This window comes from Anopheles coluzzii, chromosome 2 (assembly GCF_943734685.1).
Source record: "Anopheles coluzzii chromosome 2, AcolN3, whole genome shotgun sequence".
NCBI lineage: Eukaryota > Metazoa > Arthropoda > Insecta > Diptera > Culicidae > Anopheles > Anopheles coluzzii.
Window position 1 is genome coordinate 59,832,794 of NC_064670.1, and position 16,914 is coordinate 59,849,707.

The following is a 16,914-nucleotide window of genomic DNA, read 5'->3' on the forward strand; positions in this document are numbered from 1 at the left end:
CAAATTCGGATGCTACCGTTTGCTTTGCGAACTACGACTATCGGAGCAGCCCATTCTGAATGGTCCGTTGGTGTAATAATTCCCAATTTTTCTAACCGATCTAGCTCTTTGTCGACTATTTCCTGCATTGCATATGCTACCGGTCTTTTTGGACAGAATACTGGTCGACAATCTTGCTTCAGCTGGAGCTTTATACGAGCTTTTGTACATAGTCCGATACCTTCAAAAACTGCTGGAAATTTAGTTTTAATGTTGGTTGGCATGAGCTGAGTTGATATTTGCCCACAAAAACTGTCCATCGGCATTGATGCTAGATTAAAATGCTCAATTAGATCCGCTCCTAGCAGCAACATTTCTCCCTCAGCTACGCGGATCGTAGCTTGCTTTGTTACTTTTCCAATAGTAATGTTTGCTTTAAACTCACCGCAAATCGGTAGACTTTCTCCCGGTGCTGTTTTAGCTCGAACCTCCGGCTGGATCAATCGCGGATTCCCGACACGGTGCCACATCAGTCGATTGATAATTGTTATGTCGGAACCTGTATCTAATTGAAGACTGGCGACTGTCCCATTTATCGTTAGATGTACATATTTACGCCGTTCCCGAACACTGCAAGAATTAACGGTTACGAAATTAGTCACATGAGGCCTACGATAAAAATTCCGATACTTTTCCTGATGAATAGGTCTTTTGCAATAGCCTTCACGATGACCCACACGATTACAATTTTGGCACTGATGCGTTCTGTACGAACAATCGCGTGACCACTGAAGGTCTCCACATAACCAGCATGCGTATGAGGGCTGCTTTTGTAATGTGTTTTGTGACCTGTGATACGGATTCTGATGGTACTGACGTGATGCAATATTTTGGTTACCTCTGCGAATCGCTAACACCTGCTCGTCACTCCCTAATGCAATCATATTACTATCCCTCTTTAGACTGGCAATACGCTGGCACTCAGCCGCGAGTTGTTCGAGTGTTAAATCATTTCTTCTGTCTATTTCAGCCAACAACTTGGTTCGCATCTCTGCATCTTCCTCATCCTTCAAACCGCATGAAAATATCAGGCACTTAAATTGACTCTCACTCATCCCTGCCAGCTCGAAATTTTCACAGGCTCGATTAACTTTGCAGGCGTATGCAAGGATGTCTTCACCCCCAGACTTTGCTATTTGCAAACATTTGTAACGTTTGCTTAACAGGGATTCAGCATGTCCAAAGAGAAGTTTTAGCTTTTGCACTGTGTTATCAAACGATAGGTCTCGCGGTAAACTGGGCAAGATAAAATTCGTGAAACGCTGATGCTCTGCTGTTCCCAGTTTACGCACTAGTAGCCGAGTTTTTGCCCTGTCATCGAGACGAGAGGCATCGTTCGCGAATAGGTCCTCGTATCGCGAATACCATGCCTCAAACGTTACCCCCGACTCGGCCTCGAGCCTGAATTCGGTAATGTTGTTTGCTAAAACATCCATAATCTGTTCCAAATTATTTGTCATAGGAAAAGGCTGCTGCTGTTGAGGTGCCGGTTGCGAATATTGCTGCAAAAGTTGAGCCATAATTTGCTGCTGCTCGGCCATTTGCTGTTGCATTAGTTTCAACGTTTGTAGCACAATTGACCCTTCTGCTGATACTGTTGGGGCGCGTGATGGCGGGTTTGACACATTTTGCGATGGTGGATTTACTTGTGTGGGTGCGGCAGGCTGGTAATGAAAAACGGATGCTGGATTAAATAATTCGGATAAACGCCGTTATTCCTCTGCTGGTGGATCTCCTCCCGGGCTACTCATCCTGCGTCTTTTTCTTGATGGTGCAATTTTATCACGGTAATTGCGGCGCGTATGACAACACGGTAATACAGTGTATCGACGAACAGGAACAATTCAACGCGATGGCGGGTACGTTATAACACAAGAATTAACAAGTTAAAAATGTAGCCTACAACACTTTAAAACCTCGTCGCCACTTTTGTGTCGGATGCACGGGGATTAAAACAATTCGAAACAAACAAGACTTAAAGGCATCGACACAAATTATTATAAAATTTTATTCACTATTCCTATACTAATGCTATAACGGGCCCGTTTATCCTAACCTAGCTCTACCGCACGAATGTGTCTGCTCTCCCTCTTCGCTCCCTTATCCTTTTGCTTCTCTGGTCAGCGACCCGGGAACTCACGCATATCCTTTCACGCACACATCATACGACAGCCGTCGACTGCTGTCGGTGAGTGGCGCGTCCCGGTGGACAGACTGCGTAGTCAGGTTGGACCACAATAGTGTTAATGAAGCGCGCGTGTAAAACAGAATGCGAACTCTCATCGCAGCGCGTTTCTCCTTGCTTCCTCAAGCTTCCTCATACCCCTCGGCCTGAATCACTCAAAATTTGGGGTCTCATTGTTTGCGTGGGCGTGAAAGAATGAGTTCTACCTGCCGGGGTCGAACGTTCCCGTTTGTATGGGGAGAAATCCGAGAGGTTTTGCGCTGCGGATTTGGAACGAATGTTGTTTTCAATGTAACGTTTTGCTTTAAATTTTGCTTTAAATGATTGAAGTGAATTGAACTCTAGGCATGTAACATTTTGAAAATGTTTTGTGATCAATTTCCAATGAAATAAATTTTCATCAGTTTTGAAAATGTATATAAAAAACATAAAATATATCGGAATATAAATATAATACAAATATCTATAATAATAAAGATATATAAATACAATATGTATATATATACAGATATATAGGTATATATACACACACACACACATATATATACTTACTTACTTATCCGGCGCTACAACCGCTTTGCGGTCTTGGCCTGCCTCAGGAGTGTCCGAAACCGCTCACGGTCTCGCGCCTTCGTCTGCCAGTCCGTTATCCCGGCCTTAATGGCGGACGCCTCCACGCCATCTTGCCACCTCAATTTGGGCCTACCACGCCTCCTCTGTCCTTGTGGACGGCCTAAAAAGACTTTACGGGCTGGGTCGTCCGTTTCCATGCGTACAACATGGCCAGCCCACCGGAGCCTGGCGAGCTTAATACGCTGTACGACAGTGAGGTCGCCGTACATCTCGTATAGCTCGTCATTATAGCGGCTCCTCCATTGTCCTTCCACACATACGGGGCCAAGTATCCTTCTGAGCATCTTCCTCTCGAACGCGGCTAAGAGGGCTTCGTCAGATTTGGACAGTGTCCATGTCTCAGAGGCGTATGTGAGTACTGGTACTATATAGGTACTATATAGTCCCAGCTTCGTCCGTCGCGACAGGTTCTTTGAGGTGAACTGCTTTTTCAGGCTGTAGAATGACCGGTTGGCAGCCAGCATCCTTGCGCGCAACTCAACTTCCATACTGTTGTCGTTGCTGACCTTTGACCCAAGATAGGTGAATTCTGGGACGACTTCAAAAGTGCGTTCACCTATCTGTACATCACGCCTACGTAGATTTGGATTATTTATTGGTAGGTCCGCTGATGTTGCCACCATCAGTTTGGTCTTTGCCTCGTTTATCTGCAATCCGAGGTTCTCTGCCGCCTGCTCAATCCCTTGGTAGGCTTCTGCTACATAGGAGAGCCGCAGACCAATGATGTCTATATCATCAGCGTATGCCAGGATCTGGGTTGACTTATAGAAGATGGTTCCCGTAGTCTCCACCCTCGAGTCGCGGATGGCCCTCTCTAGCGCCAAGTTGAATAGGAGACAGGCAAGCCCGTCCCCCTGGCGCAGACCCTTGGTGGTAGCAAAAGGTCCTGAGAGTTTTCCATCCACCCTCACCTGGCATGTGACGTTGGTCATAGTCATTCTAACTAGCCTTATCAGTTTGGCCGGGATTCCAAATGAGCTCATAGCGTCGTACAGTTTTACCCTGGCTATGCTATCGTATGCGGCTTTGAAATCTATGAAGAGATGGTATGTGTCGTTTCTGTATTCAGCCATCTTCTCCAAGATCTGCCGCATGGTGAAGATCTGATCAGTGGTTGATTTTCCGTTTCGGAATCCTCTTTGATAGTTTCCTACTATCTCTTCGACGTGCGGGACAAGGCGATCCTGAAGGATCAGGGAGAATATTTTATAGGCAGTATTCAACACCGTAATACCCCTGTAGTTGTTGCAGTCCAACCTGTCTCCCTTCTTGTATATGGGGTAGATGATGCCGAGATTCCAATCACAAGGCATCGATTCGCTATCCCACACCTCAGTAACAATTTGATGAATCTCGTTTTCTAGTCGTGCACCTCCATTCTTGACCAGTTCGGCTGCAATTCCGTCGGTTCCGGGTGCCTTGTTATTTTTCAGCCGACGGATAGCCTTTCGTGTTTCTTCTATGCTAGGTGGCAGTAGCATGACATTATCTGCTAGCGGCGCTTCTAGCTGTTCGCTAAACTGGTCATTGAGTAATTCATCAAAGTACTGAGCCCACCGCGAGAGGACCTCTGGCTGGTTACTGACCAGATCTCCATCCTTGTTGCGACAGCAGGTTACCTTAGGTGCAACGTTGTTTCGGTGACCTGCTATCGCTTGGTAAAACTTTCGTGTCGGTCCGTACGCCTCTCTGGTTTGCTCGAGTTCCCGCATGTTTTGCTCTTCCAAAGCATGCTTCTTGGAGCGGTGAACTCGTTTCTCTTCGCGTCTGAGCCGTGAATATTCCTCTGCGCATGCCCGCGTTCTATGCCGTTGCTGCATTGCTCGGTATGCAGTATTCTTACGTTCGGTCACTAGTCTGCATTCATCGTCGAACCAGCCAGATTTGGTGTTGCCACGACGTGGTGGGAGTATATTTCTTGCACAGTTTATTATTTTTGTTTTTAGAGCGTTCCACCTCTCGCTCGTAGTTTCATATCTGTTTTCTGGTAGTAGAGACTCGTCTAAAGCGGCTTTGAATTCCTGTTGGACAGTAATGTCCCTTAGAGAGTCCGTGTTGAGCCGAGGCTGCGTGTTTTCTCCGCCCCCATTGGCGCGGGGGCGGGCGATTCTACAACGTATCACTAAGCCAACCAAGTAGTGATCGGAATCGATATTGGCTCCTCGATAAGTTCTGACGTTTAACAGGCTCGACTGTCGTCGGCGGCTTATTAACACGTGGTCGATCTGGTTGAAGGATTCGCCATCCGGGTGCGCCCACGTCATTTTGTGGATGTCCCTCCGCGCAAATTTGGTACTTCCTACAACCAGATTGTTCGCTGCGGCGAACTGGACCAATCTACTACCATTATCGTTACTGTGCTCATGCAGACTGTGACAGCCAGTGTATTGGCGGTACATTGGCTCCCTACCGACTTTTGCGTTGAAGTCCCCCAGGATGATTTTGAGGTCATGCCTGGGGCACGCATCTATAGTTCTAGCGAGGCGGCCGTAAAAAAGGTCCTTCTCCTCTTCCTCTTTATCTTCGGTAGGGGCGTGAACGTTTATGAGGCTTATATTAAAAAACTTGCCTCGCATGCGCAGGGTGCATAGCCTATCGTTTATAGCCTTGAAATCTATGATTACGGATTTCAGCCGGGGACCTACGGCGAAACCCGTTCCGAGCACGTGGTGGCGGTCGTGGCAGCTGTAGTAAATGTCGTAGCATTGCTTACCACGCCTGTTGTGCACACCGTTCCCTAGCCACCGAATCTCTTGTAGAGCTACGAGGTCCATGCTCAGTGTGGCTAGGGCGTCATCAAGTTGTTTCAAGGCTCCGGCTTTGCTAAGAGTGCGTACGTTCCATGAGCCCATTTTTATCGTTGTCCGGGGGCATTGCGTTGGGTCGGTATCGTTAAGTCCGTTTCGTATCCTTCTGATGCTTTCTGTAGTCAGTTGTTACGTGAGACTGGGTGACTGGCCCTGCGCCCACGTGGCCATTTTATTTTTCGTCGGGTTGCCCCCCCGACGTTCAGGCACCCAGTTTCCTGGGATACCCACCCCCCTCCTGGTTCGCCATATGCCACCATCCGCCCAAGGGGTTGGATCTAGCCCGTGTACCCAAGCTAGGATATATGGAGGCACATGTTACCACTCTGCACGACGAGGACGTGTCGGAATAGGAGTTGGATGGGAGAGCCTATGTTATCCCTCGGAGGGCTTCGGATCCCATCCCATTACAGAGCAATATATATATATATATATATATATTATTGTAATGTACAAAATGAAACAATTGAAGACACGACTGTTCAGCTTGCAGGCTATTCAACAATTAATATATTTCTCTCATCTCAATGTATACTGTGATCACATGATGTAATCACATGGTAACAATATCTCCTTTTTTTAATTCCATTTTACGAAAAATGGAGCGAACCTTTCTGGCCGTTTAATATTTCTTTTTGGTCGTCCTGTTTCGAACTAGACGATCAACGGAATTTGATGGTTGTTCTTGTTCTTCTGATAGAAGTGCTGGAATAGGTGCGATTGTTATTTCTTGTTCAGTTTCCAAATCTGCTGTTTCCAATTGTGGAATTGATGGTGAATTAGGCGCAACTATTACCTCTTGTTCGTTGGTGGTCTCAAACTTTGATATTTCCTGCTGAAGTGGTGTAACTAATGTTTCTTGTCCATTTGTGGTCTCCACATTTACTATTTCCCGTTTAAGTCCAAACATATCAACCAAAATATTTAAAGGACTTTTTGATTTTTCGTCTGATTGATCACACGTTTTTGACATTAATTGGTTGATATGGCTTCGAATGAGTTTTCGACTTCCATGTATATCGGTTAATAAAATATTGTAATTTACCCTTCCAATCCGCTCGATGACAACACCAGCTGCCCAACTGCATTTGTTTCTTGAATACACTTTCGCATAGACATTTTCTCCCTTCCGAAAGCTTCGTCTTACTTGTTTGATTGAGACTTGATGTTCCTTTTCGGGTTCCAACAAAGTTAACACCGTTTTCATTTTCCTTCCGAACATGAGTTCAGCTGGCGTTTTTCCGTTTAATGTTCTGCATGGTGTTGATCGGAAAACCTGCAGGAAAACCTGTAGAGATCTCGCTATTTTTTCTCCTTTGTTTATTTTCATTAGTCCTCGTTTTAAAGTATCCACAAATCTCTCTGCCTGACCATTGGACTGTGGGTGGTATGGAGCTGATTTTAAATGATTGATTCCATTTTCTTTGCAGAAATTATGGAATTGCGTGGATGTGAATTGACTTCCATTACCTGAAACAATTGTTGATGGATTCCCATACCGCGCAAATAACTCTTCGAGGAATTCTATAGTGGATGATGTTGTTGCCGATGGCATAATCTTCACCTCTGGCCATTTCGAGTAACCATCCACAGCGATAAATAAAAATTTATCGAAAAATGGACCCGCAAAATCAATGTGAATTCTCTCCCACGACCTGGTTGTTTGTGGCCATGGCTGTGGTTGAAGTCGGCATGGTGATTTGGCTTGGCTCATGCAACTATCACAGTTCTTAACGAAATTTTCAATGTGCTTGTCTAATTTCGGCCAAAATACGTGACTTCTCGCTGTTGACTTCATGCGTTCTATCCCGGGATGTCCTCGATGCAGCTGTTTTAAAATGCGATTTCGGAATTCTTCTGGAATTATTATTCGATCTGCCATCATTAGACATCCTTTTACTATTGAGATGGCTTCTCGATGAGCAAAATATCCACGAGCTTCTTCATTTTCGATAGTTTCAGCTCGTCTAGGCCATCCTTCTTCACACAATTTCTTAACATCCTGCAACACAGGACACCTTAATGTTGCATTTCGAATTATGTTGAATGTTATAGGTAACGATTCAATAGCTTCACCCAATACTGCTGTGATGTTCTCTTCCGATTGTAATGAAGCTATAACGAACTCTTCATCTGTTTTGGAGTAATTGTTCATGAGCCGCGAGAGAACGTCCGCATATCCAAAATTAGTTGCAGATATGTATTCTATTTCAAAATCATAGCATAATAATGCTAAAGCCCATCTTTGCAGACGATTAGCTGTGTGCAGTGGAATACCTTTCTTTGATCCAAAAATTCGTAGCAAAGGTTGATGATCCGTCTGGAGTGTAAATTTTCTTCCTAAAATCATCCGATGAAATTTCATCACCGCAAACACTATAGCTAAACCTTTTTTCTCGATCTGGCTATAACCGATTTCTGCTTTGGAAAGTGCACGTGATGCGTGTGCAATTGCTTTAATGTTGCCATCCGCAAAACGATGCATGGCCACTGCGCCTATGCCATATTTTGATGCGTCCGCTGCTATGATGATTTCGTTCTTTGGATCATAATGTGTTAAAAGCAAATCTGAATGCAATATTTCTTTAATTTTGTTGAAGGAATATTCACAGTTATTTGACCAATTAAATGAAACATCCTTCTTTAATAATTCATCCAAGGGCCGTCTCCATTGATGCATGTTCTTTACAAACTTCGCGTAAAAGTTTACAGCACCAAGATATGAACGAAGGCTTGTAACATTGGTAGGTGCAGGCATGTTTGTTATTGCTTCAATTTTGGAAGGATCTGGACGAATTCCGCTAGCATCTACGATGTGTCCCAAATATTTTATTTGTTGTTGAAGCAAACTGCATTTTTCGTCCTTAAGGTGAAACCCGTAATCTTCCATACGCTTGAAAAGTGCTCTTAAAAATGTGTGATGATCTTGTTCTGTTTTGCTGAACACTATAATGTCGTCCAGAAAAGATTCAGTACCTTCAAGATTCGATATCATACCACTCATGAGCTGCTGGAATGCTCCAGGAGCAGATTTTACCCCAGGCGCTAATCTATTGAACCGGTAGAGACCCCTATGTGTGTTAATGGTTAGCAATTCTTTGGAGGGATCATCGACTTTGACTTGCAGATATGCATCTGAAAGGTCAATGATACTAAAAACCTTTGATCCATTAAGTTTTGCAAAAATCTCTTCCGGAACAGGTAATGGATAGTGGTTTGATTCAAAAGCAGCGTTTAAACCTGTGGAATAGTCTGCACATATATGCACTTTTCCATTCGGCTTTTTAACGATAACTACAGGTGCAGCCCACGAAGAAAAATCGACAGGCGTGATAATGTTCAATTTTTCCAAACGATCGATCTCTTCGTTAACTTTTGAAAATGCAGTAAATGGCACCGGACGCTTTGGTCTGAAAATTGGACGAGCATCCTGTTTCAAGAACAGCTTGACTTTTGTTTTTTTGCACAGACCAAGATGTTCATTGAAAACGTTTGGAAATTCCTCTTTGTATTGCAAAATTGGTGTTTGAAATGATTGAACACGATTGCAAATTGATGAGAGAGGCTGTGATTCTAAACCAAACAATTCGATCCAATCTAATCCGAACAAATTCAAATTGGAGTTTTCTGATACAAAGCATGATGCATTTTTCAAAACATCTTTGAACTGAACAGTGCTAGTAAGTTCGCCTAATATGTTCAACATGTTTCCAGAAGCAGACCTTGCTGAATGATTAGTAGGTTTAAGTTCTGGTGATCCAAGTTTCAACCATGATTGTTTTGAAATTATGGTTATGTCCGATGCAGTGTCAAATTGCATACAAATGCTTTTGCCTAGTATGGTTACTTGTAAAAATTTCCTAAGTGATTTTCCATTTAGCTGTAGAACGGAAAATATTGCATTTGTCTTAGGATTCTTCACGAAGTCCTGCTTTTTTGCTTTTGGTGTAACACAATTGCAGTAACCTTCTTTATGGCCTACTTTGTGGCATGCTTTGCAAAAATGCTTTTGAAACGGGCAATCTTTTGATAAGTGCATCCCACCGCATTGCCAACATGGTGTTTTAGGAAGTTTTTTATAATCGCCTACCTTAGCCCGTGGATCAGATTGTGATGATAGAAGATGATTCTGTTTGATTGCACAGACTGATATATCTACCGATGTTTTCTTTTCCACAAGCGCAGTGTCGAGTTTCAAGTTTTGCATCCGTTCACATTCGTGTACTAATTTTTCTAGTGTTAATTCAACTCCTTCTTCTTCTACAGTTTTGCCAGTATCCTCGTCCTAAAATCAGCTACCTTTGGTGAACGTAATCCAATGACGAAAATTAACGATTTGAATTTGTAGCGACCAGACCGCCATCTGGCGTGAGAATCGTGAGCGATCGTGACATCCAGGGACAAAGACACGGATCTCCGTGGAGCGCACTCACCAGGCACACGAATGTGTCAAAGTGACGTGCGCCGCGTGTCCAGCGCTACACTTCCTGCTGTCAGCGAGCACATTCTCTCTCTTGCGACCCAACCTCGAAAGCGAACAGACCTCTTCCTTCGCTCCGCGCTCGAAACTTCCTCAACGTGAAACCCTCTCGCACGAACGTGCGCAACCGTTCATAATATAGTGTAAAATAAAGTTCCGTATTACCTACTCACGAAACCCAACGCGTTCGCGACATAAAAAATTAGGGACCACTTTTGTGGCGCCCCTAAAACTGGTGACCCCGACGTGATCGCGTGCGCGAGTGAGTGAGTGGTAACCTGACGAACACCGTGTCCAGCCGGAAAAAACGTGTTTCCATTGTTCCACGGTCCGGTCCGACGACAACGTTCCCCCCCATCATCGAGGAGCGGCCGACCACGAAGGAGGCACCACGCAAGCGCAGCCAGCGAAAAAAAACCCCGTGCACAAACCCCGAACCCACGTGAGTGCAAATCGACACCGAAGGTGGCCGACAGTGAAGAACACGGTTCTGGAACATTTTTACCCGACGGAGCGACCGATTCTAGCGGAAAAGTTTCCTCTCGGTGCTGAGCGATCGCCGAACATTTTGCTGACACACCCCGCGCCGTGTCGCACAACCGCCGAGCATTTTGGTACCCGTACGTGTTTGCGCACCCGCCGATCATAACCTCACACGTACCGCCGAGCGCGCTCCAGACCCACGCGGTTTTTGTGTGTGCACCGTGTGTGTGTGTGTGTGGGTGAATGTGCGCAGGCCGACACCGAGCGGATTGCGTCAGAATTTTGCTCGAGCTACGTTCGTCATTTTTTTCGACCGTGCACCGAAGACGTCGTCAGCGCACGCAGCCATCGTTCTCTTCTCGCCGACACCACCGACCGAACGCTACCGAAGATCATCGCCCCTCGTTTCTCACACCACCGGCGTCATCGACGAACGCAGCCAACGAGCGACTAATCCTAACACGATCGACCGCGTGTGCGGATTTTTCGTCACCGAAGGATCGACCTAGCCAACATCAGCTGGACTTGCTTGCGCCCCCGCCACTAAGGTAAGATCCACCCTTTTTTAACTAACCTTAGTCGTAAGGATGTTGCACAGTCCGCCGGTCCGCGACGTATCGACTCCCGATGGCGTAACCCCGAGTGCCGATCCAGCCGCGAGTGGATCCAAATCGCCTCACGTACCAACACCGCCCGTTCCGAATACCCCGCGCGTACCAGGGCCGTCCGCCTGCGACGCCATGTTTATGCCGCCCGAATCGCAGATTGACACTTTGAATGCCATGCAGCTGAAACCACCGGAGTTGGACACCACTGACATTCAAACCTTTTTCTTCGCATTGGAAAACTGGTTCGATGCGTGGAATATCACCACGAACCAACATATTCGCCGTTTTAACATTCTTAGAACGCGTATACCACTTCGTGTCCTTCCTGAGCTTCGCCCCCTGTTGGAGAACATTCGACAGTACGCTACGGACCGTTACGAGGTAGCAAAGCGTGCAATAATTGAGCACTTCGAAGAGTCGCAACGAAGCCGCTTGCATCGTCTGCTTGCCGAAATGAACCTCGGGGACCGAAAACCATCGCAGCTATTAGCGGAGATGCGCCGCGCCGCAAATGGAGCAATGACGGACTCTATGCTGGTAGATTTGTGGATCGGCCGTCTCCCGCCATACGTCCAGTCCGCCGTTATTGCCACTAACACGGATACCAACGATCGAGCTAAAGTAGCAGACTCTGTTATGGATTCGTTCGCGTTATACCACCGAACGGGCCCGTACCAAACCATCCACGAAGTACGCAACGAGGACTTCGAACGTCTTTCTCGGCAAGTAACGGAATTAGGTCAGCGCTTGGACGCCGTACTGAGCAGGCTCAACGAACGAGAACGCGCGCGACCACGCTCACGTACCCGGCAACGTCAACCGAACCAGGATGCGGTAACACCCAGCGGACACTGCTATTACCACACGCAGTACGGGCAAGCTTCGCGGAACTGTCGTGCCCCCTGCTCCTTCAACAATCGGCGGCAGGGTAGTAACTCGGCCACTGCTTCCGATTGACGCTTAACCAGAGGCCAACCTCAACAGATACACGTACTTTCGACCCATAGCTATCGTCTCGTAATAACCGATCCAAAAACTAACATCAAATTCTTAATCGATACCGGTGCAGACGTTTCAGTAATCCCTCGACAACACAGTTCCGTCCCGAGTAAACCCTCCACCATGAAGCTGTTCGCCGCTAATTCTACACCAATCCAGGTTTACGGAGAGTCGCTCTATACTCTCGATTTGGGACTTCGCCGATCTTTCCTTTGGAACTTCATCATCGCAGACGTGGGGACAGCGATTATTGGAGCCGATTTTCTCCAACATTTCCATCTGCTCGTGGACTTGCGCAAAAAATGTCTTGTCGACGCCTTAACGAACGTACGTTCTACCGGAGTGCCGAGCCAAAACCCGTCGGAACCAACCGTAAAAGTATGTGATTCCACCTCACCGATCGCCACTCTCCTAAAGGAATTTCCCGGGTTAACTGCACTATCCACTCCTGGCACCTTACTGCAGTCCGAAGTGACACACCGAATCGAAACGACGGGGCAACCAACATTCGCAAGACCTCGCCGATTACCACCCGAAAAGTACGCAGCTGCCCGCAAAGAGTTCGAATCACTCGTCCAGCTCGGAGTGTGCCGCCCCTCGAATAGCAGCTGGGCCAGCCCGCTACATATGACAAAAAAGGCCGACGGCACCTGGCGCCCTTGTGGTGATTACCGCGCCCTAAATGCAAAAACCGTACCCGACCGTTATCCACTACCGTTTTTACAGGACTTCACGATGCATTTGCAAGACAAGATCATATTTTCCAAGGTCGATTTGCACAAAGCATACCACCAGATACCAATTCATCCGGATGATATAGCGAAGACAGCCATCACGACACCCTTTGGACTTTACGAGTTCACTACCATGCCTTTCGGATTGAGGAACGCAGCGCAAACATTCCAACGCCTTATCCATGATGTCCTACGAGGACTCGAGTTTGTTTTCCCGTATATCGACGATATGATCGTAGCATCAACGTCCGAGGCAGAACACCACGAACACTTACGCCAACTTTTCGAACGATTGGAGAAGCACCAACTAGCCATCAATCCAGCCAAGTGCGAGTTCTACCGGAACGAGATTTCCTTTCTGGGCCATCTGGTCAACGCTTCTGGTATTCGTCCTCTCCCCGATCGAGTCCAAGCCATCAGCGAGCTGCCACAGCCAACGACGATTATGGAGTTGAAGAAGTTCCTCGCCATGATAAACTACTACCGACGTTTTCTGCCGCACGCCCTGGAAACGCAAGGTATACTTCTCGAGATGACTCCAGGTAACAAAAAGAAGGACAGAACGCCATTAACCTGGTCGCTAGAAGCTTCCGAAGCATTCGCCCAATGCAAAGAGCAACTGAAACGTGCAACGTTATTGGCACATCCCGTGAAGAACGCCGAACCTTCTCTATGGACCGACGCTTCAGATTTCGCAGCCGGAGCCGTACTTCACCAACGCACCAACGAAGACCTGCAACCACTAGGCTTCTTCTCGAAACGTCTCGAAAAGGCACAGCAAAAGTACTCGACCTATGACCGAGAACTTACCGCCATCTATCTCGCCATACGACACTTCCGATACCAGCTAGAGGGTCGGGAATTCTGTATTTATACAGACCACAAGCCTCTAACCTTCGCCTTCCGACAAACGCACGACAACGCCTCACCTCGACGAGCCCGGCAGTTAGACTTCATTGGCCAGTTTTCCACCGACATCCGTCACATCGCCGGAAAAGACAACGTTACAGCCGATCTGCTCTCCCGCATAGAGACAGTGCACGCGACACCGACCATCGATTATGAGCGATTAGCAGAAGAACAAGAGCGCGACCCTGAACTTTCCGACATTCTCAGTGGGAAAATTCAGACGGACTTGTTCCTGCAGAAGACACCAATACCGGGAAGCCCCAAGTCACTCTACGCCGACTGCCCTGGAGGTATCATCAGACCGTACATCACCCGATCGTTTCGAACACAACTTCTCCACGCCGTACATGATCTCAGTCATCCCGGAGCCCGCGCCACAGCTAGACTAATAACAGAGCGTTTCGTGTGGCTCAATGCAAGGAAGGAATCCCAGGACTTCGCTCGGAACTGCTTAGCCTGCCAGCGCGCTAAGGTAGGAAGGCACGTCAAAAGCCCCTTGATACCATACCCTGCAACAACAGCGAGGTTCAGTCATATCAACGTAGACATCATTGGACCATTTCCCATCAGTAACGGTAACCGATACTGCCTTACGATAATCGACCGATTTACTCGCTGGCCAGAAGCAATACCGATCTCGGATATCACCGCATCTACCGTCGTATCAGCACTACTATTCCACTGGATCGCCCGATTCGGAGTTCCGGCGCACGTAACAACGGACCAAGGGAGACAATTCGAATCCTCCTTGTTCAAAGAGTTGACGAAAGCCCTAGGAACGAAACACATCCGTACGACAGCCTATCACCCGCAGGCAAATGGAATAATCGAGAGGTGGCACCGCACTCTTAAAGCAGCAATCACCTGCAAAGACACCGCAAGATGGAGCGAACACCTACCGCTAATACTGCTTGGGCTACGAACCACGTTCAAAAATGACATCAACGCCTCGCCAGCCGAACTTGTGTATGGAACGACGTTGACCATCCCGGCAGAATTCTTCATCGCGAAACCGCAAAATGCCCTCGCCGACCAATCCGACTTCGCCAAAACGTTAGAGGAGACGATGAGCAGCATTCGACCACAGAGCACCGCTTGGCATACCAACCGCACACCGTTCGTGCATTCCGATCTGAACAAGTGTACTCACGTGTTCATACGCGACGACACCGTCCGACCTGCACTAACTACACCTTACCACGGTCCATATAAGGTTCTCACACGCAATCCTAAGTCTTTTCAGATACTCCTACGTGGACAGCCAACGCTGGTTTCGATCGACCGCTTAAAACCAGCGTATGGCGCAGAAGAGGAAGCCACCCCGGCCCCGCAGTGCTCGTGGGAAGGGCTAACGACAAACCTGCTGCCGCCAACAACCGACCACTCGGAAACTCTGCCGTTACCGGACGTCCAGGCAAATTCGGACCGCAGAGACGCCACCGCAGCCTCCAAACCGACGTCGCGCGAACAACCAGTGCGTAATCAGACGACACCCGCACCACCATCGCACCCGACGACATCGAGACAAACCGACCGAGCCGCCGTCGACGCCCCACCACCCTCCATCCTACGCCGCAACGACCAGACGGTATCGACCGGCGTCACCAGGTCTCAGCGGAAGGTCATCATACCTCTACGTTACCGGTGACACCGCTCTAGGAGGGGAGTACTGTAGCGACCAGACCGCCATCTGGCGTGAGAATCGTGAGCGATCGTGACATCCAGGGACAAAGACACGGATCTCCGTGGAGCGCACTCACCAGGCACACGAATGTGTCAAAGTGACGTGCGCCGCGTGTCCAGCGCTACACTTCCTGCTGTCAGCGAGCACATTCTCTCTCTTGCGACCCAACCTCGAAAGCGAACAGACCTCTTCCTTCGCTCCGCGCTCGAAACTTCCTCAACGTGAAACCCTCTCGCACGAACGTGCGCAACCGTTCATAATATAGTGTAAAATAAAGTTCCGTATTACCTACTCACGAAACCCAACGCGTTCGCGACATAAAAAATTAGGGACCACTTTTGTGGCGCCCCTAAAAATTGATCTGCTGTTAGGCGATTCACTTCGAAATCTTCGCATAGTTTGTTCACTCTTGCCCCATAAGAAATGAAATCTTCCTCAGCACACATTGATGTTTCGAAGCACTTATAACGTTTGCTGAACAATGATGATCTTGTGCCAAACAACGTTTTCAATTTTTTAACTGTATCTTCGAATGAAAACTCTCGTGGGTGCTTCGGTAGAATGAAATGTTGATATTTATCGTGAACAGTGACACTGAGTTTTCTCAGCAACAGTCTCACTTTGGCAGCATTTTCAAGATTTTCACCGTCACGCAAGAAACTGTCCTCGTATTTTGAATACCACCGATCGAAAGTTAAACCATTTTCAGGATCGAATGAAAATTCCGAAATACTATTTGCGAGCGCTTCGGGTACAAACTCCACTGGTACGGTAGCTTGGTTCAAAGAACTACGCTGCATGTCTGAAACCATTTCCATAAGAAACTGCTTGAATGTTTCATCTTGAGGTGTAGCCATTTTCGATGTGGTTCTAGATCAAAGTCTTGAAATTCGAAGTACTTCTAGATTAAAGTCTTGAAATTCTTCTTATATTTTTGATGTTTGATAAAACTCTAATTCACTCAAATCCTCGTCGCCAAACATTGTAATGTACAAAATGAAACAATTGAAGACACGACTGTTCAGCTTGAAGGCTATTCAACAATTAATATATTTCTCTCATCTCAATGAATACTGTGATCACATGATGTAATCACATGGTAACATATATATATATATATATATATATATATATATATATATATATATATATATATATATATATATATATATATATATATATATATATATATATATATATATATATATATATATATATATATATATATATATATATATAAAGTGAGTAAAGCTGCCTTATAATTGATAACAAATCATTCAATAATGATGTATCGAATGAAATCCAATACCAACGGCAAAAAAAAATCAAAATTCAAAACATAACTATCCTTAA

General features: G+C 46.6%; 1 protein-coding gene across 1 annotated transcript; it reads left to right on the forward strand.

Annotated features, from left to right (window-relative positions):
- Nucleotides 1-11,214: 11,214 nt before the first annotated feature.
- On the forward strand, nt 11,215-12,192 carry LOC125908307 (uncharacterized). Its single transcript, XM_049610999.1, has one exon. The coding sequence runs from the start codon at nt 11,215-11,217 to the stop codon at nt 12,190-12,192; it is 978 nt and encodes a 325-aa protein (XP_049466956.1).
- The last annotated feature ends 4,722 nt before the right edge of the window (nt 12,193-16,914 follow it).